Source organism: Phaethon aethereus (assembly GCF_964289735.1).
Source record: "Phaethon aethereus genome assembly, chromosome: 1".
Lineage (NCBI taxonomy): Eukaryota > Metazoa > Chordata > Aves > Phaethontiformes > Phaethontidae > Phaethon > Phaethon aethereus.
In genome coordinates this window covers 222,847,003-222,869,721 of record NC_138575.1, presented here as the reverse complement: position 1 = coordinate 222,869,721, position 22,719 = coordinate 222,847,003, and the positions used below count along the sequence as shown (strand labels likewise).

General features: G+C 56.3%; 1 protein-coding gene across 1 annotated transcript; it reads left to right on the top strand.

Annotated features, from left to right (window-relative positions):
- The first annotated feature begins 266 nt into the window (after positions 1–266).
- LOC309417647 (erythroblast NAD(P)(+)--arginine ADP-ribosyltransferase-like) lies at positions 267–4,045 on the top strand. The gene is made up of 2 exons (XM_082015173.1): positions 267–2,243; positions 2,635–4,045. Exons 1-2 carry the CDS (start codon positions 1,055–1,057, stop codon positions 2,718–2,720), a joined length of 1,275 nt encoding a protein of 424 aa, XP_081871299.1. The 5' UTR covers positions 267–1,054; the 3' UTR covers positions 2,721–4,045.
- Positions 4,046–22,719: the final 18,674 nt, after the last annotated feature.

Below are 22,719 nucleotides of genomic sequence, written 5' to 3'. Positions count from 1 at the left end.
CTCGTTGACAGTAGTTTGCCACCAGTAGGAGTCTTTGCTCAAGCAAGAGCAAAAGACACACCGAAAAGCGTGACGGAGCAATCGGGTAGGGCTATAATCGTGCCTGGGAGCCGTCTGCGCACATGAAGGTTTTGTGTCTCGCTCTGTGTAGTGGCCACAGAGTCAGTGTGATCTCCCTGTACAGCACTAGGAGACATCAATCTGTTTGCTTCTTTCCTCGACCAAGCTTCAAAGGCTGGCTTTGAAAGGAAAATGTGGTTCAAATGTAACATTCCTGCAGGAAGACCTCGTGTAACTGATTTACCAAAATTAAAACTTTTTTTCCCTGTGAAGCTTCGTTTCCTCCATAGCAACAAAAAGACCAGGTTTTGGTCTTTGGGCTGACCCACCGTGGATGCCCCCGCCAGCGCCACTGACACCTCCATGCCACACGTGCCACAACCTGCCCCGTCCTCAGCAGCGTGACGGTGCGGGGTCAGTGCAAGCACTGCGTCCCGGGTCGGCGGGGCCTGATCCGGCGGCGGCTCCTGCAGGAAAAGGCAGAGCCCCCAGCGGGACAGCACCTGCACCCAGGTTATAGCAAAGGCAATTTATCCCACGGGGGTTTCCTGACCGTCCCCCGCAGCCGCGCAGCACGGCGGGAGGGGGCAGCGGCTGCTCTGGGCGCTTGGGGCAGGGGGTGGTAAAATTAACCAGGAGGACAGAGGTGGGGTCTGGATCCGGGCCCGAGCAATCATGGCCAGGGCTGCTATAAAAAGAAAGAGCGGACGCTTCTCGCCTCTCTTGCCGGCAGCGGGCGGGCGCCAAGAGGCTGGGTGCCACGGGAGTTGGGGAGCAGCACCCCGACCCCGCGCCCACCGTGGGGCACAGGTAACACTGTGGGGATCCTGGGGGGTTTGCTCCCAGCGGGGAATGCTGCAGTCCTGTGGGCTGCGGGGGCCATGGGGCCAGGCGCCGGGGACGCCCGCCTGTCGGCAGCATTTAACACGAGTATCGGCATCGGGGTCTCGGCCGGTACCGAGAGGTTTGCCGAGCGGGATGCCCCTGGCCAGGGATGCAATGGTGGGTGCATTCCTCCAGCCTGCCCTGCTGCTCTCTGCAGCCCCCTCCCAGGCCCCGCCGCCATCCCGGAGCTGACCCTGCTCTCGCTCCCCCACCTCCCCAGCCACTTGCGGAGGAACCGGCTGCCTCCCTGCCCACGGCACTGCGGCAGCCGGGGGCTTCCCCTGGGGCGCCTCTGCCTGACATGGAGCATCTGGTGCTGCGTTTGGTGCTGCTGGCCGGGACGCTGGCCGCCGGCAGCTCCCCGCACCGGCGAGACCTCGCCCCCGTCAAGGAGGTGGCACTGGACATGGCCCCCACCTCCTTCGACGACCAGTACCGGGGCTGCAGCCGCATGATGGAGGAGGAGCTGGGAGACCTCAACCGCACCGAGTTTGCCAACAACAGTGTCTACGCTCAGGCGTGGACATTCGCCGCCGCTGAATGGCGGAGCTGGAGGGGACGCTTGCCCCAGTCACCGGCGCTGCGGCCGGAGCAGGCGGTCGCCCTCCTGGCGTACACCCTGCAGGGTCCCCTGCACCAGGCATTCAACGCAGCCGTGCGCGAGGCCGGGCGCTCCCGCGGTGAATACCTGGGTGCCTTCCACTTCAAGGCGCTGCATTTCCTCCTGAGCGAGGCCCTGCGTGCCCTGCAGGACGCCCAGCCCCATCGCTGCCACCGCGTCTACCGGGGTGTCCGGGGCATCTGCTTCAATGCCCAGCGCCACCAATCCATCCGCTTCGGCCACTTCACCTCCGCCTCCCTCCGGAACGAGAGCACCCTGCCCTTCGGCCGGGACACCTTCTTCTCAGTGGAGACCTGCTACGGCGTCCCCATCAGGGACTTCTCCTTCTTCCCTGAGGAGGAGGAGGTCCTCATCCCGCCCTACGAGAGCTTCGAGGTCACCAACATCACCCGCGACGGGGACAGAGCCTTCATCCACCTCCGCTCCCAGACCGTGCTCAGCACCGACAACTGCGAGTTGGTGGAAGGTGATGTCCCCTCCATTGGGGTGCTGGGGAAGGGGGGCGTGGGGTGGCCCTGTCCCACCAGCTCCACCAGGAAGTGGGGATTGGGACCATGGGGAGGGCCATGGGGGGGAGGTTGCCTTCAGGTGCGTGTCCTTGCCTGTCTCCCAGCCGCTCTCCCCCAGCGTTTGCAATGGGGACCCTCTGCAGCAAAGCACAACACGGCATGGCACGGTACGGTATGGCACAGCATGGTGTGATGCAGGACAGCACTGCTCAGCACGGTGTGGCATGGCATGATGCAGCACAGCACAACATGGGATAGCATGGTACGGCACAGCACGGCACAGCCCGGCACGGCACGGCATGGCACAGCACAGCATGGCATGTTGTCAGACGCACAGCACAGCAGAGCACGGCACGGCATGGCACAGCTGGGCCGCGGCGCAGAGCGTGCAGCAGCCGTGCAAACAGACTTGGTTTCTTTGGCAGAGAAGAGATGCAAGAGCCGGCCGTGCGTCTTCAGTGCAGGTGAGCCGAGAGCCCCCGCTGCAGCTCGGGGGTGACCCTGGCTGAGCCCCCTGCCCCCTGTCTGCCCCTCACTCCCCCCCTCTGGCACTCCCAGGCAGGAGCGTCCGCCAGGACCCCCCGCTCCTCGGGGGGCTCCTCCTGGCAGCCGTGGCCCTGGCAGCAGCTGCCAGGGGCCCCTGAGCCACAACAGCACCGCAGTCACGGCACCATGGCGAGGAAAAGGCGCCAGGAACAGGAGCCACCAGCTTCACCGAGACGGTGGGATGGGACAGAGCAGCAGGAGGGGCTGGGGCTATGGGGACAGCCCCACTGCAGGGTCCCGCATGGCGGCCGCCTGTGCCCAGCTCAGCCCTGCCATGGTGCCACCGGCCCCGGGACGTGTCAGCAGTGCCGGGGCAGCAGCGGAGCCTGGATGAGGCCTTTGGCAGAGCCGTGGATGGGGCTTTTGGGTGCAGCTGAGCGTGGGGTCTGTGAGGGGCTGCCCCAGGGACAGGGGCTGGCACTGACGGGGACCAGAGGGGCGCAGCAGGGCTGCTTTTGGGGGTGTCCCTGACCAGCCGGCCACTCGCCTTCCCCTGGCTCCCGGAGGAATAAAGGCTCGCTGTGGAAGCAGTGTGTCTCTGCGGGCTTCCTGCGGCTCCTTGGGCTGGGGGCAGCTCGGGGAGGCTGCAGGCAGGGTCTTCTCCAACCTCTCCACATCCCCAGCCCTCTCGCATCCAGAGCATCCCCCAAAGCATCGGCCGACGCCCCGGGTCCTGCTCAAGGGGTCTCGCGTGGGTCTCCTCCCAGCATCTCACAGCTGACACCGGGCAGCCTTGATGTGCTTTAATAAGCCCTGAGGTCCAGAGCCGGCGCAGCCAGGTCAGGCGAGTGGCCCGGGCAGCACTCCCGGCTCGGGGTGCTGGGAGCCCCCACGCACAGTGGGGCCGGCAGACGTGGGGCTGTGCCATGGGGCGGTGACACTTGGGGCAGCGGCGCTTTATGGGGCGGCACGAGGGGGCGGCGGGGGCAGCGCCGTGACTCACTGGAGCCGCCCTCGGCCCTGGCCCCGCCGGCTGGGCGCAACCGCCACCGCACTGTGTCCCCCAGCCCCTCCAGGACGTGCCCCTGGCCCCTTGCGCCCGAGGCAGCACCCCACATCTCCACGTGCCCACACGCTCGTCCCACATCGGGGGACCACCCATGACCAGCCTCGCTGCACCCCATGTGTCCCCACCCTGCCCCATATCTCCCCCATGCCCGCGGGCAAGCAGCCGTGGGCACCCCGTGTCCCTCGCGTGGGCGCTGAGCCGGCCTTGCCCCGGGGTGCTGGCAGCACTGGTGAGCGGGGGGCTTGGGGCCAGCGGGGTCACCAAGGGGCATGGCAGGCTGTGGGGGAGAGAGGTGCAGGTGAAGCCCCCCGGGCACCGAGCACCTGTGCTGGGGTGGGGGAGCCCTTGGGTGCGTGGGGGCGGCCCCAGGGTGTCCCACGACGCAGCCCCCCAGCTCCAAGGGGTGAAGGAGAAAAACCCCCAGGCACCCAGGCAGGGCTTCGCTCGGGGCTCAGCCATGGGGCAGCCAGCGCTTGTAGAGAGCGATGAGGTCTCCCCTCAGCCTCCTCTTCTCCAGACTGACCAACCCCAGTTCCGTCAGCCACTCCTCATAACACTTGCTCTCCAGACGCCTCACCAGCTTCGTTGCCCTTCTCTGGACGTGCTCCAGCACCTCAAAGTCCTTCTTGTCATGACGGACCCAACACTGAACACAGGATTCGAGGTGCAGCCTCACCAGTGCCAAGTACAGGGGTACGATCACTGCCTTACTCCTCCTGGCCACACTATTTCTGATACAGGCCAGGATGCTCTTGGCCTTCTTGGCCACTTGGGCACACTGCCGACTCATGTTCAGCCGGCTATCAACCCGCACCCCCAGGTGCTTTTCTGCCGGGCAGCTCTCCAGCCACTCCTCCCCAAGCCTGGAGCGTTGCACGGGGTTGTTGTGACCCAGGTGCTGGACCCAGCACTTGGCCATATTGAACCTCATACAGCTGACCTCAGTCCATCCATCCAGCTTGTCCAGATCCCTCTGCAGAGCCCTCCCAGCCTCCAGCAGATCAACGCTCCCTCCCAACTTGGTGTCATCTGCAAACTGACTGAGGGGGCACTTGATCCCCTCATCCAGATCATCGATAAAGATATTGAACAAGACCGTCCCCAGTACTGAGCCCTGGGGAGCACCACTTGTGATGCTCCAACAACTGGATTTACCTCCGTTCACCAGGACTCTCTGGGGTCGGCCGTCCAGCCAGCAACAACTGGATTTACCTCCGTTCACCAGGACTCTCTGGGGTCGGCCTTCCAGCCAGTTCTTTACCCAGCGAAGAGTAAACCTGTCTAAGCCACGAGCCGCCCGTTTCTCCAGGAGAATGCTGTGGGAGATGCTGTCAAAGGCTTTAGTAAATTCCAGGCAGACAACATCCACAGCCTTTCCCTCATCCACTAGGTACGTCACCTGGTCATAGAAGGAGATCAGGTTGGTCAAGCAGGACCTGCCTTTCATGAACCCGTGCTGGCTGGGCCTGATCTCCTGGTTGTCCTGCACATGCCCTGTGAGCACCCTCAAGATGAACCTCTCCATAATCTTCCCCAGTACCAAGGTCAGTCTGACAGGCCTATAGTCAGTCATGGAGGCAGGCTAAGCAGCTACTCAGGGCAGGTTGTGGCACGTGTGGCGTGGAGGTGTCAGTGGCACTGGCGGGGGGCATCCACGGTGGGTCAGCCCCTGCCCACAGCCTCTTGGCTTTGGAGGGGCTTCGAAGGCAGGAGGCAGGGCAGGGTGCGGGCAGCATGGCTGGAGACAGCCCGGTCCCTGCCTGCTCTGGCCTGGAGGGCTCTGGGCCAAGGCAGCGTCCCCGTCGTGGTGCTTACGGGCACAGGGACAGGCAGCGGTGACAAAGCCCAGGGCAGCTGGGGGCCACCCTGAGAAGGGCTCGTCCTGCCGAGCTGCCTGCAGAGAGCCGGGGTGAGAGGAGCAGGATCCTCCAGGTCGGACGCTGCCCTCCCTGGGCGCAGCGGCAGCAGCAGCCCTCCCCGGATTCCGGTGCTGGGATGGCATGGCACGGCATGGCACCACATGGCATGGCATGGCATGGTACCACACAACACGGTGTGGCACCACATGGCACGGTATCCCTGTCAGGGGACCAGAGGACCAGAGGCCGGTCGTCTTCATGCCAGCTTGTCTTGTGGCACATGGGGAGCGTCTACTCCTGCACCATTAAGATTTCCTTCTTGAAGGAAGCAAAGGATCTCTCTTTTGTGGGGACGGGAGAAGTAACACGTTTAAAGTGCATCGTGAACGCTTCGCATTAGATACCAATGGAATTGGTGTTGGGTTAACGGTTGGACTTGATGATCTTGAAGGTCCTTTCCAATCTTAATGATTCTGTGATTCTGTGATTCTGTGAAACTTCCATCATTTAAGAACAGTCCCCGGGGACAGATCACCTGGGGATCGTGTGGAATCTGAGTTTAAACTACTGAAATTCTCCAAAGATGTTACAAAATGACCTAAGCAGCTGATCTTACCTTGGAGGGTGGAGACAGACTATGGGCGATGGAGACAGGCTAAGCAGCTCCTCAGGGCTGCTTCTAACCCTGACTTTCTGTGGCTGTGTATGTAGCGTGAGAGATGTTTAAGACTGTTTTAGACGCTTGTACATCTGACCAAGTAGCACAAAAATAGGACATTTCACTCTGATGCTCAGTCGCATGTGATTCTTGCCGGTACTTGTTACAGGTCTGAAATATCGGCCATGCAATGGCAAGGCTTGAAACATAAACCTGACCCAAGTTGTTTCCGTAAGAATATTGAACAAACATGCAGAAAAGCACAAGGACTTCTCTCATAATTCACCCGAGACAGGGCTACCCTTGGGTGTTGCACAGCTCTGCTCCAGACAGGGTGTCTGCATTTACTTATCCTCATTTTAAACCGGTAGATTGATTTTTCCACAAGAAAATCCCCCGTCTAAGCAAGCCCCACTCGTCAGCACACTAGCCCTGTGCTGGCCTTTCGAGCAATAGGCAGCCTGTTGAAGATGTTCCATAACACGATTCCTACCACCACTTTATCCCTGAGGTAGGAAATGACACCTTTGCCAGTATCTTCTCCTTGCTTTGGAACTTGAGGCGTTGGTGAAAGGTTTGGAGAAACGTGAACTTCTGAGGCTTCTGCTTCTGTTTCACTCTCTGATCCCATAGCTGTCCCTCATGCAAAGCTATGAGGTCTCAAACATCCAGTGCAGAAAAAAGCAGCAGCTATTTGCCTGTGGTGGTGAAAGCAGGCCGAAGAGCAGGGTTCTGCAAGACACTGAGGTGTTTTTCTTTGAGTTGCGTGCAGCAAAAGTTTCGTTTCAGTAACGCGAGGATGACGCAATCCTAACATGAAGCCCAACGCTGACAATTCCCAACTTCCATCAGCAAATGCAAAAGCCAGAGCAGTCTACTTCTTCCAGGCAGCATATACAAAGTAAATGTCTTAGAACACCACACAACCTCTTTGGTCCAAAACCTGGTCTTTTTCTTGCTATGGAGGAAATGAAGCTTCACAGGGAAAAAAAGTTTTAATTTTGGTAAATCAGTTACACGAGGTCTTCCTGCAGGAATGTTACGTTTTAACCACATTTTCCTTTCAAAGCCAGCCTTTAAAGCTTGGTCGAGGAAAGAAGCAAACAGATTGATGTCTCCTAGTGCTGTACAGGGAGATCACACTGACTCTGTGGCCACTACACAGAGCGAGACACAAAACCTTCATGTGCGCAGACGGCTCCCAGGCACGATTATAGCCCTACCCGATTGCTCCGTCACGCTTTTCGGTGTGTCTTTTGCTCTTGCTTGAGCAAAGACTCCTACTGGTGGCAAACTACTGTCAACGAGGCCAACGGCTTCGTGCCCTACATTAGGACCCAGATCCCTCCAAGGAATGAAGAGGGAAAAAACAAAATAATTTGTAGCATTAGGGAGAGAAATACACGGCAATTGTGTTGGGTTACTGGTTGGACTTGATGATCTTAAAGGTCTTTTCCAACCAGAATGATTGTGTGATTCGGTGATTCTATGATCCCCGGGGAGCCACTCTTGCTCTGTCCCTGACGGCAGCTCCAGTGGAGGGTCCTGACCAAGGACTGACCCTGGCTACAGCCCCGGCTCCCCAACAGCCTTGGGGGTCCAGGGCAATCCCACATGGGTAAGTGCTGCTGGCTCCGCCATCGCACCGGGCCAGGGCTCTGGGGAGGAGTAGAAGGAGCCCTGGGGAGAGGAGTTGCTCCCTGACAGGGAGCCCAGAGAGGCCTTGGAGGCCAGCGGAGCCCGCGGGGACAGGCGGTCCCTGCTCGACACCTCCATGCTGGCCCTGCGGAGGAGGAGAGGGAAGAGGCCCCGCTGTACCCCTGCCCACTTGCCCCCCAGTGGAGCACCAGAACTGGCGGTTGCCGCGGGTGCCCCATGAGCGTGGCTTTCCCTGAGCAAGCTGGGCCCCCATGGAGCTACAGAGTGGGAGCTTCACCAGTGCCACGGAAGAGGAGCTCGACAGTGGTCCCCCACCTTGGCCGGGGCTGGCCTGGCTGCAGGGCTGAGAGGTCCTGGCCCACAGATGGTTGCTCCGGGCTGTGAGGAGGACCCTGGGAACTGCTGACCCATCAGCCTCCCGTCTGTGCCTGGGAAGGTCATGGAGCGGATCCTCCCAGAAGCTATGCTGAGGCACATGGAGGGCAGGGAGATGATTCAAGACAGCTCCCATCTTCTGAGGTAAAGTTCCTGGATGTCTGGTGGTGGAGGGGAAGAACGGTGTGTACTCCCCCCAAAACCTTGACTACCCTTGAGCAAGAAAAAATGCCTGGAAAGAAGAAGGAGCTACAGCCCTAGGCCTGCTGGTCTTTTGGAGAAAACACATCCCAGTTTTTTCCATCATAGCCCGTGCTCTGTACGATTTGACATGCAAAAGGGCCACCTGGGATTGGACCTCCATTCATGAAGAAGCCTTAAAATTGTTCATCTTTGAGGCTTCTTAGGGTCAATACACCCAATAGATCCCCTCTGTATCCAGTGGGGCTTGGCAAGTCACGCACTCTCCACACAGAGGTGGCAACGTGGACCCGAGGGTCCGAAACACCCTATCGGGTTTTATTTGCACAGCTTCAAAGATGCAGAAAACCGATGTTCACTTTGGGAGAAGGGCCTCTCTCTGGTTAGTCTAGCTCTACAGGAAGCTGAAAAAATCATATGGTAGCAACCAAGCACCCTACGAGGACCAATACCTTGAAACCGATATTGGCCGGAACCGCCCCCCCCGTGGGGGCTGCGCAACGAGAAACAGTAAAAAAGTGGTATGCGCAATTAGATCGTTACTGCCATATGCATCAGATAGAGGAGGGAGCACCCAGAATGCTCCAAATACTAGAGCCACCTGGTAATCAACCAGACCTAGGGCCTCCTCCTTCTTATACAAAACCTGCCCCGCCATTTGAACCCCACTTCAAGATCATATAGTTCACTGACGCGACCAGTGTGGCAATGAGAAAAATGGGAAGAAATCCTAAGCGTCGCTAACCAGAAGTCACAGACGAGTTTGGGTTGGAAGGGACCTTTCAAGGCCATCTAGTCCAACCCCTGCTGCAGTGAGCAGGGACATCTTCAACGGGAGCAGGTTGCTCGAGTTGTCCTTTCTAGTAGGGTAGATTGCTGCACACCAGGCAGGGAATCATCCAGCTCACCTTTTGAATACTCCGGCGGATTCACTGACTCGCTTAGCAGCGGTGGCCGTAGAGAATGGGAACATTTGTTGGAATAGTTGCATGTACAGGGCAGCAAACAGGAGGAGCTGGTAGCCATTGTGCGGCGGGACAGCTATGACTTAGTTGCCATCACAGAAACATGGTGGGATGACTCTCATGACTGGAGTACTGCAACGGTTGGCTATAAGCTCTTCAGAAGGGATAGGCATGGAAGGAGAGGCGGTGGGGTGGCTCTGTATGTTGGGGAGTGTTTTGATTGTGTAGAGCTCAACGATTGTGGTGACAAGGTCGAGTGGCTCATGGGTAAGGATGAGGCGGTAGGCCAATGAGGCAGATATCCTGCTGAGAGTCTGTTATAGACCACCCAACCAGGACGAAGAGGCAGATGAAGCATTTGACAAGCATTCTACAAGGCAGAAGTCTCCCAACCATGAGCCCTTGTTCTCGTGAGGGACTTCAACTTACCAGACATCCGCTGGAAGTATAACACAGCAGAGAGGAAACAGTCTAGGAGGTTCCTGGGGTGTGTGGAGGATAACTTCCTGACACAGCAGGTAAGTGAGCCCACCAGGGGAGGTGCCCTGCTTGACCTGCTCTTTACGAACAGGCAGGACCGGTGGGTGATGTGGTGGTCAGAGGCTGCCTTGGGCCTAGTGACCACGAAATGATAGAATTCTCAATTCTTGATGAATTGAGGAGGGGGGTCAGCAAAACCACTACCATGGACTTCCGGAGGGCAGACTTTGGCCTGTACACGTCACTGGTTGAGAGAGTCCCTTGGGAGACAGTCCTGAAGGACAAAAGGGTCCAGGAAGGCTGGACAGCGTTCAAGAGGAAATCTTAAAGGCGCAGGAGCAGGCGGTCCCCATGTGCCCTAAGAAGAGCTGGCCGGGAAGACGACCGGCCTGGCTGAACAGGGAGCTTTTTCTGCGTCTCAGGGAAAAGAGGAGAATTTATCACCTTTGGACAAAGGGGCAGGCAACTCAAGAAGAATACAAGGATCTCGTTAGGTCATGCAGAGAGAAAATTAGAAAGGCAAAAGCCCAGCTAGAGCTCAGTCTGGACACGGTCGTAAGGGACAACAAAAAATGGTTTTACAGATATGTTAACAACAAAAAGAGAGCCCAGGAGAATCTCCATCCCCTACTGGATATGGCGGGGAACATTGTCACCAAGGCTGAGGATAAGGCTGAGGTACTTATGCCTTCTTTGCCTCAGTCTTTCATAGCCAGACCAGGTATCGGCAGGGTATTCATCCCCTGAGCTGCACGACAGGGATGGAGAGCACAGTAAACTCCCTGTAATCCAGCAGGAAGCTGTTAACAACCTGCTATGCCACCTGGACAACCCCAAATCTATGGGGCCTGATGGGATCCACCCGAGAGTACCGAGAGAGCTGTCGGAGGAGCTTGCCAAGCCACTCTCCATCATTTATCAGCAGTCCTGGTTAACAGGGGAGGTCCCAGAAGACTGGAGGCTTGCCAATGTGACGCCCATCTACAAGAAAGGCTGGAAGGAGGATCCTGGGAACTACAGGCCTGTCAGCCTGACCTCTGTGCTGGGGAAGATCATGGAGCGGTTGGTCTTGAGCGTGCTCACAGGGCATGTGCAGGACAACCAGGAGATCAGGCCCAGCCAGCACGGGTTCATGAAAGGCAGATCCTGCTTGGCCCACCTGATCTCCTTCTATGACCAGGTGACCCGCCTAGTGGATGAGGGGAAGGCTGTGGATGTTGTCTACATGGACTTTAGTAAAGCCTTTGACAGCATCTCCCAGAGCATTCTTCTGGAGAAGCTGGCAGCTTGTGGCTTAGACAGGCGTGCTCTTCACCGGGTTAAGAGCTGGCTGGATGGCTGAGCTCAGAGAGTCCTGGTGAACGGAGGTAAATCCAGTTGTTGGCCGGTCACAAGTGGTGCTCCCCAGGGCTCCGTTCTGGGGACGGTCTTGTTCAATATCTTTATCGATGATCTGGATGAGGGGATCAAGTGCTCCCTCAGTCAGTTTGCAGATGACACCAAGTTGGGCGGGAGCGTTGATCTGCTGGAGGGTAGGAGGGCCCTGCAGAGGGATCTGGACAGGCTGCATTGATGGGCAGAGGTCAGCTGTATGAGGTTTAATATGGCCAAGTGCCGGGTCCTGCACTTGGGTCGCAATAAGCCCGTGCAACGCTCCAGGCTTGGGGAGGAGTGGCTGGAGAGCTGCCCGGCGGAAAAGGACCTGGGGGTGCGGGTTGATAGCCGGCTGAACATGAGCCGGCAGTGTGCCCAGGTGGCCAAGAAGGCCAAGAGCATCCTGGACTGTATCAGTGTCCTTGTTTCAGCCAGGAGAGAGTTAATTTTCTCCTTAGAAGCTAGTGTGAGGCTATGTTTTGGATTTGGGATGATAAAATGTTGATAATGTGCTGATGTTTCGAGTTGTTGCTAAGCAGTCAAGGACAGTCCAGCTTCTCATGCTGGCCTGTCAGCAAGAAGGCAGGGGGTGCACGGGAAGCTGGGAGGGGACACAGCCAGGACAGTTGACCCAGGCTGGCCAAAGAGATATTCCATACCGTATGACATCATGCTCAGTATATAAAGCTGGGATGAAAAAGGAAGGAAGGGGTGGAGGGACATTCGGAGTGATGGCATCTGTCTTCCCAAGAAACCATTAGGCATGATACAGCCCTGCTTCCCTGGAGGTGGCTGAACCCCAGCCTGCCCACGGGGCGTGGTGAATGAATTCCCTGGTTTGCTCTGCTTGTGTGCGCGGCTTTTGCTTTACCTCTTAAACTGTCTTTATCTCAAACCATGAGTTTCCTCACTTTTACTCTTCCGATTCTCTCCCCCGTCCCACCGTGAGGGAGTGAGCGAGCGGCTGCGTGGGGCTTAGTTGCCGGCTGGGGCTAAACCAAAACAATCCGGACTAGTGTGGCCATCAGGAGCAGGGCAGGGATCGCGCCCCTGTACTGGGCACTGGTGAGGCCGCACCTTGAATCCTGTGTTCAGTTTTGGGCCCCTCACGACAAGAAGGACGTTGAAGTGCTGGAGCGTGTCCAGAGGAGGGCAACAGAGCTGGGGAGGGGTCTGGAGCACAAGTCTGATAAGGAGCGGCTGAGGGAACTGGGGGTGTTCAGTCTGGAGGAGGCTGAGGAGAGCCCTCATCGCTCTCTACAACTACCTGAAAGGGGGTTGTGGCGAGGAGGGGGTTGGTCCCTTCTCCCAAGTAACCAGCCATAGGATGAGAGGAAATGGTCTCAAGTTGCGCCAGGGAAGCTTTAGATTGGATATTAGGAAGAATGTCATTCCTGAGAGAGGGGAGCATTACATCACCTCGGCGGGGAGCCCGGGGTAGCCACGTCCCTTAGATTTGGAGCTGGCTTCTTGTCCTGGTTTCAGCCAGGGTAGAGTTAATTTTCTTCATAGAAGCTAGCGTGAGGCTATGTTTTGGATTTGGGATGAGAAAATGTTGATAAGGTGCTGATGTTCTGAGTTGTTGCTAAGTAGTCAAGGACAGTCCAGCTTCTCATGCTGGCCTGCAGCGAGCAGGCTGGGGGTGCACGGGAAGCTGAGAGGGGACACAGCTGGGACAGCTGACCCAGGCTGGCCAAAGAGATATTCCATACCATATAATGTCATGCTCAGTATATAAAGCTGGGAGAAAGAAGAAGGAAGGGGTGGAGGGACGTTCGGAGTTATGGCGTCTGTCTTCCCAAGAAACCATTACGCGTGACGGAGCCCTGCTTCCCTGGAGATGGCTGAACACCTGCCTGCCCATGGGGAGTGGTGAACAAATTCCTTGTTTTGCTTTGCTTGCGTGCGCGGCTTTTGCTTTACTTATTAAACTGTCTTTATCTCAAACCATGAGTTTCCTCACTTTTACTCTTCCAGTTCTCTCCCCCGTGCCACCGTGGGGGAGTGAGCGAGCGGCTGCGTGGCGCGTAGTTGCTGGCTGGGGCTAAACCACGACACTTCTGGTGCTGGCAGGTGCTCACCTGCCAGCCGAGAGCCACCCCCGCTGCTCCATCCTCTCAGTGGGCTCTTTCCTGCACCTCGTTCGTGCCGCTGCGGCCCCTGAGCGCAACCCACACTTCCCGGGAGCTTGACCCCCTGCCCCGGGGCTCTCGCCACTGCGGAGGCCCCCTCCTTGCCCTGCGCAGCCTCTGCTCAGCCTTGCCCCGTTCCCCGCACCCGTCCTGTGTCCCCAGGAGCAGCTCTCTGCGAGAGAGTGGGCATGGCGCCCGCCGCCCGGGCGCGGCGCAGGGCTGCATCCTGGCAGATGGTACAGTTTCACTGTAGAGTTGCTGACAGGACGGAGGAAGAGGCAGTCTCGGGTTTTCTGGCTCTCCACGTCTCCTGCCTTTCCTTCCTTGTCCCGAGTCTGATGCCCGCTGCGGGCAGGGCTCCTTGCGTGGCGGCCTGAGCCCGTGTGTCAGCAAGGGGCGACAGCGAGGCTGCCTGCCAAGAGCTGCCCCCAGGCAGCTGGGCCGTGGGGCAGGCGTGGGCTGCGGTGCTCAGCCGGCAGCACTGTCTTTTTGCACCGTGGAGCAGGGGGACACCGTTGACAAGCCGGAAAAGCTGTTGGGGAGACTCTCCTGCTCCTCCCAGCACACACCACCGGCACGGGCCTTGCCCGCACCCGTCTTTCTCCCAAGACAGACCAGGCACAGACGCGCACTGGGGGACAATTGATGTCTTTTATGGTCCTGAGCAAACATTCACAGTCGAGCGGTGCTGGCAGCACGATGACCTCAGGGCAGCAGGATGCATGGGGCACCGTCCATGCGCCCATCCCTCGCGTGCCTCCCTGTGCCGCTCCCTCCAGACACTGCGCAGTCTCAGGGCCAGCCGCCATCTCTGGGGACCCGCCGGGGGCTGGCAGTGGGGTGCTGCAGCTCTTGCTGTCCCGTGATGCAGCTGCAGCGGAAAGCCCTGCGCAGAGCCCGCAGAGCCCTCCTGAAGAGGGAGGGCGGCCGTTGCCTTTGAGCCTGGGCGGGCAGCACGAGGGTGGCGATGCCTGTGGGGGGAGGAGAGCTGTAGGTGAGGGGCCGGGTGGGCGACAGACAAGCTGCTGCCTGCCCCGCGCCTGCCAGGCCTTTCCCCAGGGAGGGGTGGCCGTGGTGCGGCCAGCCCCCGTGCGCGCAGTGCTGCTGGCCTGGCCTGGCCTGGTTGCCACTCACCAGGCTGGCGCTCAACTCGTGGACGTACCTGAGTCATCGTCGTACATGTCCCTGCAGCCGGAGGAGCGCATGGAGGCCGCCTGCATGGGGAGAGCAAAGGCACAGGCAGGGAAGGGAGGAGGTGACACAGGGACCACCAGGAATCTCCCTATCACTCGCACCCTGGGCACTGCGTCTGCCTCTGGCGCCTCGGGGTGCTGAGCGCCAGCCATGTGTGCCTGTCTCGCCTGGTGCCACTGGTACCGCTCCAAGGACGAAGGCACTACATCTTCTTTGTTGTCTGCTGCTGGAGCAAGGTGGGGCGTGCCAGCACGTGCCGGAGGGCTTTGAGGCAGTAATGAAGCCACTGCACACTCGTGCGCTTCTGGGGAGACAGTGGTGGAGCTGCCCTCTCCTTGTTGGTGGCCAGAACGGGGAGAAGCAGTGATTTCTTCGTCCTCGTGTGCTGCTGGGACCAGAGGGGCTGTGGTGTCCTCTCCCTGAGGCTCTTCAGCCAGGGGAGACTCGGTGTCCTGCAGTGCTGCAGGTGTTGCAGCCACAGACAGATCTGTGCTTTGTTCCAGGTCCCGCTGTTGCGGCGGCTGCTGCTCAAGTCCCTGGACTGCAAGCACCGCCCTCCTCACGGCCTCCCGCACTATGTACTGGGCCATGGCCTGCAGAGCCTCCTCGTCGGCCATGGGGCCGTGTGGGGCAGGTGCTTGGCTCTCTGCCTCTGCAGCTGCGGCCCGCTCGCTGGCAGCTGGTGCTGGTGCATCCTCTTGTGCCGCGGGAGAGAGAGGGACGCCCTGCCCCTCTTCCTCAGGAGCTGCAGCCTGGGCAGAAGCTGCCGGCTCGGCATCTGTTGGACTCGCCGGGGCAGGAGACACGTTCTGCAGTTCTCCGGCTGCCTCTCCTACCACCTCCGGTCCCAAGCTGCTGGGCTGGGCGTGCCCCTCCTGGGGGTGGTCCTGGAAGAGTTCCGGGCCCAAGGGGTTGACCCCAGTGTTGCAGATGGTGACTTCTGCTTGGGACACCTCTGTGCTACTGTCATCTGCCCGCTGCTCCTCCTTGGCGAAGGCCTCCAGCTTCTCCTCTGGCACCTGCAGGACTGCCCCCACTGCTGCCCCTGCCTGATGTTTGCTGGGGACATGGGCTTCCAGTCGCTCCAGCAGGTCCTGCTTGCTTGTGGTGGCCTCAGGGAGCTGCAGGGGTGTCAGCTCTGGCTGCTGCAGGCTGGAAAATGAGTGGCCCTTGCATAGCTGAAAGAGAGAGGGGGATTTGGAAAGAGCTGTCTCCTCCTGCAATGCTGTACTGCAGGGCGGTGCCACCCAGTGCGCCAGGCTCTGCGTCTGCAAGAGAAGCCGAGGAGAGAGGCTGCGTGACTGCAGCCCTTGCCCCTGCGTCCCCGCTGGGAGAGCTCCTGCAGCCGGGCTCCCCTGCCACCCCCAGGGCAGCGCTCGGCCCCGCAGGCGGCTGCTGCCCTGCTCCCAGAGCCCTCTGAGGAGAGAGCTGGTCCCCGTGTGGCCCATGGCCACTCGCGGGAGCACCCCTGACGTGCCTGGGCATCCTGCTGGGCATGGCACGAGGGGCTCCGCTTGCTACGGGGGCCAGGCCCACCTGTCCCCGCCTGCACCTCCCGCCTGCGCGTTGGGAAGACGTTCGGCCCTGTCTCCCTCAGGCTCCCTACCTGTGCGTGGTGGCTCCCCGCGGCCTGCGAGCTCTCTGGGCAGGGGAGCCGTGGCAGCCTGTCCCCATGGTGGGACGAGGCCGGGCTCTGGCTACCCTGCGGCGCTGCACTTGGCTGCCTGTGGCGTGCCTGCGGGCAGGAGGAGGAGAAGGCACGGGATGGAGGCGGCCGCCTTGGCGCAGCGGCCCCCACAGTGCCAGCGAAGCCCGGCACTAAGGCAGCTCCGTGCGGCCCCGTCCCAGCGCCGGCCTCTCCCTCCTGCCCCGTCCCTCACCTGGTGCCTCTTCTGCAGGCTCGGCAGCCTGGTGTCAGGCTGGGAGCGGGCGTTCGCCTCCTCGTCCATGGGCATCTTTGGCGTCTTCTGCCGCAGACCTTCCACGGGCACCCAGGGGAGATGCTGCCTCCTGAGGGAGGTGCTGTCCTGGGAGTGGGCACCCCAGGGCGCTCGCTCCTTAAATACCCCCCGTCACCGCGGGGACCCATGTCACAATGGCCTCTGGGCACGATGCGGCCCCCTGTCACAGAGCCCTGGCGGTCGCCATGGAGACGCCCAGGCCCGGGACCGGCAGAGGCAGCTGTAGGCCTGCGCCCCTTGGGCACCTTCCTGCGGGGCTTGTGCTGGGCCAGTGCCACGGCCGCGGGTGCGCGGCTTGCCACGGGCAGGGCCTGGCTGCTGCTGCTTTCCCCCCGAGAGGGAGAGCGCAGCCCCTGCCGGCGTTGCGTGATGTGAGCTGGCTTCTTCTCCCTTGCTTCAGGGCAACAAGCCGCGGCTCTCTCTGCAGGGGGTGTGATGATGTCAGGAGCTTGTTATGCCACCCTGTGGGAATTTGGGTGCCTTCTGGTAACGCTGAGCTCTCGGCTGTGTGTGCCAGGTAAAAGGGCTGCAGGAAGAGGCCGCAACACTGCACAGCGGGCTGGGACTCGCAGGGAGAAGTAGCGTTTCACCGTGTGCTTGGAGACAGGTTGATGCCTTTGGCACGTGAGGGGAAGGGTGCACAGCCGGGGGTCCGTAGGCTGCCCCTGCTTCCCCTACCACAAGGAGTGCCCCAGCGCTGCCAGGAAGCTCATCCCACGATCTGCGATTGTTTCTGCTTGGCCTGGAGCTGTGGGAAACTGCTACGTCGGCTGCGGGGAGGGCGAGCGCTGCAGACCTTCGACCACGGGGCCAAGAGGTCCGGCTCGCATCCTCGCAGGGCCCGGACACTGACACGGGACAGGACACCAAGTGTCAGTGGAAGAAGGGCTCCAGGATTGCTGCTCCAGGATCCGTTAGAGAATCACGACTGAGCTTGGACCCCAGGAGTCCCGGCCCAGGCGTGGAGCTTGTGAGAGCACGTGCTTCCATGAGATGTCTCGGGAGGCAAGCCTGGGGTCTTGCCCCAGTGGCAGAGTCATAATCCCAGCTGCACGGTGCCAAAGCCCAGCTGGTGCTGCGGCAGGTCGTGCTCCACCTGCACGGTCCTTCTCTTGTAACAGGCCGCTGAGGGCTGTGCGAGGGGAGCCGTCGCACTGGAGCCTGGGGCTGTCCCGCGGCTGCTACTAAAATTTCTCATCTCTCTTGAGGAGGAATATCCCCTGTTGTGGGGGTGTAATATGTTCATCTGACTCGTGTGATGAAGTGTAACCTTCTGTACTTTTATGGATTTCTCCTGCACCATAAAATGGGTATTTTACAGGAGAAACTTAAACTACTTTGCTGGTATATCAGCTCAAACCAGTTTGACCACTGACCGCATAGTATTGTGTAAAGAGAAACTTGTAAAGTGCATGCATAAAGTTTGGGGTCATCCTGGGGGCACGCTGAGGAAGATTCGAGAAGACTCTAGAAGGAGAGGAGGGCATGTGCCGGAGAAGACACGCCTATTCATGAATATGTATTAGCAGACAGGCCTATTCATGAATATGTATTAGCAGACAGGATCATGCTGAGGAAGATTCGAGAAGACTCTAGAAGGAGAAGAGGGCATGTGCCGAAGAAGGCACGCCTATTCATGAATATGTATTTGCAGACAGCATATAAACCAAGAACAGGAACTGTACCGCGTGCGTCTTGGTGGAGCGGAGACTCCCGGCGCACCCAGCGCTGTTTGCTTGCCTCTATTCGTTTAATAAATTGTAAACTTAAATTGGAATCCTGTTTGGGACTCAATCATTTATCACAACTGGGGGCTCGACCGGGATGGTCTTGGTTCCTGAATTGGGAGTTGATCTAGGAGGGGCGCCCCACCATTTGGTGGCTCCTGGTCGGGTCGGGTCGGGACTAACGCCATCCTGAACCTGAATAAGGGCAAGCAAAGAGTTTGATCTTTTTATGAGCTCCCTTGCCGGCTGCAGCAGTTTATTTTGCCCGTAATTCTGCGCGCGAAGATCCGAACGAAGACGACGGAGTCGTAAGTATTTAAGGTGTATACCGTTCGGTTGGGTGGCATTCGGTTGCCTGTGTGTGTAAGAGTGTGACTGAGACGGAACCTAGTTGCGAAGCGATTGTGGAGGTCTTCTAACCGCGGTTCCAATCTCGCACGAGGGACTTGGCCGGTGAAGGACCGAAGGGATTCCTATGGGATTCGTGGGTGGGTGATAGGTCCTAAACCCCCTGCAAGACACTCTTACTGGTAAGCAAGGGCTGTAGGAATTGCCACAGTAAACTTTCCTAGATGGGTCAGACGAAATCGAGAACCCAGGACCAGAAGAAAGGGAGCAAATTACTAAAAAGACCTCCGGAGAGTCCATTAGGAATAATGATTAAAAATTGGAATGATAGGGGCCCCAGAAAAGGAAAAAGTCAATTAAAATTAGTTCAATATTGTATGGTAGAATGGCCAAAAGAACCTTTGAGACCACATGTCTTTTGGCCGGTTTTTGGATCTTTTGAAGACTGGGTCTGCCAGGCTTTATATATGTTAATTCGAAGGAAGCTTTTAGTCAAGAGGAAAGCGATTATGCCTCACTATTTAAAAGTGAAAAGGAAAAAGAAAAAGATGATAAATGGGAGCCACTGGGTAACCTACCGCTTCCATATCCGTCTTCGGCAGCGGCTCCCCCTCCGGTAGCCGTAGTACCTCTACCTGTACCACCGTTGCCCCTACCTCCACCACCAACAGCACCGGAAATAGATCGACCTCCGGCTGCATGTACGAGAAGTAGGACTGCTGTGTCTGAGGGAGCTTCTCTATATCCCTTACGAGAAGTACCCCTCGGAGGCAATCAGGGAGGCATCGGGTTTGTGGCAGTCCCATTAAATAATCATACAGGGAATAAGGGAAGAGGTTCCCCGAGGCCAAATACAGTGGCTGGGACCGCATTCCTTAGAACACAATTTGTAGCTAAATCCTGGGGGGATATAAGACTTCGAGAAGCCCAGAAAGTCCATGTTAGGAGGGACGAAGAAAAACAAAAAGCAAAAGCAAAAATTTTTGTAGCAGCAGCAAGAGAAAGTCAGAAAAATAAGACTCCGTCTGGAGAGAAAAGCGAAAAAAAAGAATAGAGCAGACACCCCGGGGCCAGCCTTATTAATTGGTCCCCATAAAGAGGATACAGGGGCCGAAAAATCAACCATTCAAAAATTTCCAAAAGGAATAGAAAAAGGGAAGAGCTGTATGTCAGTAGTAGGGGCAAAAGGAGAGCCTTTTAAAGTAAATATCTTGCTTAATGATTTACTTCGGCTCCCTGAAGCCGAATACAATTTATTAGGAAGGGATTTGATTTTGAAGTTAAACTTGAGCATTCGGAGTCAAGGGGACAAATTGCCCAATTAGAATCAAGCAATACCCTATACCTATGGAGGGTCGAAAAGGACTAAAACCTGTAGTTGCCCAAACATACTTGGTATAGTGTAATAGATTTGAAGGATGCTTTTTGGGCCTGTCCTCTGGATGAGGGATCCAAAGATTATTTTGCCTTTGAGTGGGAGGACGAAAACAACAATTAAGATGGACTGTGTTACCACAAGGGTTTACGGAGTCACCAGATCTATTTGGACAAACTTTAGAGAAAATCTTACAAGATTTCACAATACCCAAGGAGGTAAAATTATTGCAATATGTGAACGATTTATTAGTAGCAGGAGAAACTGAAGAGGGGACCCGAAAAGCCACCATTAAATTGTTAAATTTTCTAGGGGAAAAGGGATTAAAGGTGTCCCGATCAAAGCTACAGTTTGTAGAACAAGAAGTAAAATACTTAGGACATGGGCTGAGTAAAGGAAGGAAGAAGTTAGATCCTGATAGGGTATCTGGGATTCTATCCTTAAGACCCCCACAAGCTAAAAAGGAAATTAGGCAAATACTGGGATTATTAGGAAGCAGAGGATGGCCTGCTTGTCTCCAAGCTTTGGTTGCTACAGCATTATTAATAGAGGAAGTTAGGAAGATTACCTTTAGTGCTCCTTTAAAGGTGTATACCCCACACAATGTCAGAAATGTTTTACAACAAAAAGCGGAAAAATGGTTAACGGACAGCCGGATCCTAAAGTATGAAGCAATACTAATAGACTCCCCTGACTTAGAACTGAGGGTGACTTCTGCTCAGAGTCCAGCACAATTTTTGTTTGGAGAACCATCAGAGGAATTACAACATAACTGTTTAGAGGCAATTGAGACCCAGACTAAGGTGAGACCAGATTTAAGAGATACTGAGTTGGAAAATGGAGAAGCACTGTTTATAGATGGCTCCTCCCGAGTGGTAGAAGGGAAGAGAAAATCGGGATATGCAATAATTACTAAGGACTTGGAACTTGTGGAATCAGGACCTCTGAGTCCATCATGGTCAGCTCAGGCTTGTGAGCTGTATGCCCTATGTAGGGCCCTGGAATTATTAAAAGGACACATATGGGGTGGTCACACTTTTGGAAAAATTTGGGAAGAAAGGGGTTTTGATTAATTCCCAAGGGAGGAATTTAATACATCAAGAACTGCAAGTAAAAATTTTAAAGGCGTTAAGAGAACCAAAGGAGATAGCAGTGGTACATGTGAGGGGACACCAAAAGGGATTAGATTACCGAACTAGAGGAAATAACTTAGCAGATAAAGAGGCCCGCAAAGCAGCCTTGAGGACTAAAGTTGCCAAAATTAATGTCATACAAACAAAGGAGGACACCAGCAAAGAAGGACGAGAGGAAAGAGAGACGTTTACCCCAGAAGAACAAACAAAATTGGAGAAAATAGGAGCTAAATTAGAACAAGGAAAATGGACACTGCCCGATGGGCGAGAAATGTTCCACGGGAGGGAGAAAAACAGCTTACAGACCCTTTGAGAAAGTACAAGTCGATTTCAAAAATATTTATTGGTAATAGTAGATCATTTAACACAGCGGGTAGAAGCTTACCCTGTAGCACGAGCTACGGCACAGATGGTGGTAAAAATTTTATTGGAACATTTGATACCTAGATATGGGATAATCCAGTACATTGATTCTGACCAGGGCACACATTTTACTTCTAAAATAATAAAACTATTATGTCAGTCATTAGGTATTCAGTGGGAATACCACACTCCGTGGCACCCACAAGGCTCGGGGAAGGTAGAAAGAATGAATAAATTAATGATTGAGACACAAATGCCCTGGACGAAATGTTTACCATTGGACAGTGAGACTGGATTATCGCCATACGAAATGTTATATGGCATGCCTTATTTTCAAGGAATGCCTCTGGGGAACGATGTAATTGAGGATCATAGTATCCAACAATATATAATTACCATTGGAAAAAGAGTAAAAGAATTGAGAGAGATTGGGATGGTGGCCCAAACACCGCCTTTAGCATTTGCAATTACAGAAACAGCTGTGAGAACTGCTGAAAAAGGATGGGCACATGTATCGCGAGTGAAAGGTCCACTGAAGGAGTAGAACGTCTAAATTGCTGTGGGAATTTTATTGTGGCTACTCCTGTAGAATTGGTGAACAGGGAGTCTAATAACAGGGATCAGTTTTGCAAATATACTAGTGTATGGGAGGATCAGCAAAGCCTTTGTGTAGAAGGTGGTGTTTATTTATAAGAGCGAAATGTTCTCAGTATCTCTCCAAGAGGAGGACAAGAAGATAGTTTAAATAATATAGACTTCAGGTGCATCCGCTGTGGAACATCCACCCCCTTAGAAGAATTAATTTGGGTACTAAGAAAGCACCCCCTTAAAGGAAGGAAGAGGGCAAGACCGGAGGGGAACTGGTGTTGCGGCTTAAAAAGGGTCTGCCAAGGGCTGCAACCCCTTTGGGCTGTGACCGCCGATCACTATGGCCCTGACCGGACCTCTTCTAGTTCTACTTGGGGTGAGTTCCTTGGCTCTGACTACGGCAAATAACTGTAGTCAACGTGTATCCAAAAGAACTCCCTTATCAATATTGGGTAGAGATGAAGACAGAAGGAGGAAGATTAATCGGAACGAGTAAGGTTGTAACCAATTTGAACAGCATCCAGCTGGGGTTTACCCCAGAAGTGTGTAGGAACTAACTTAGAGGCAAAAATTGAAAAACTGAGGACCTTTTCTAATTGTACAGCCCGTACCTGTAATCCGATAAATGTGACTCTTATAAACTTAGAAAAGTGGAAACAGGAAAAAGTAACCAAAATGGGACTTACGATATATGGA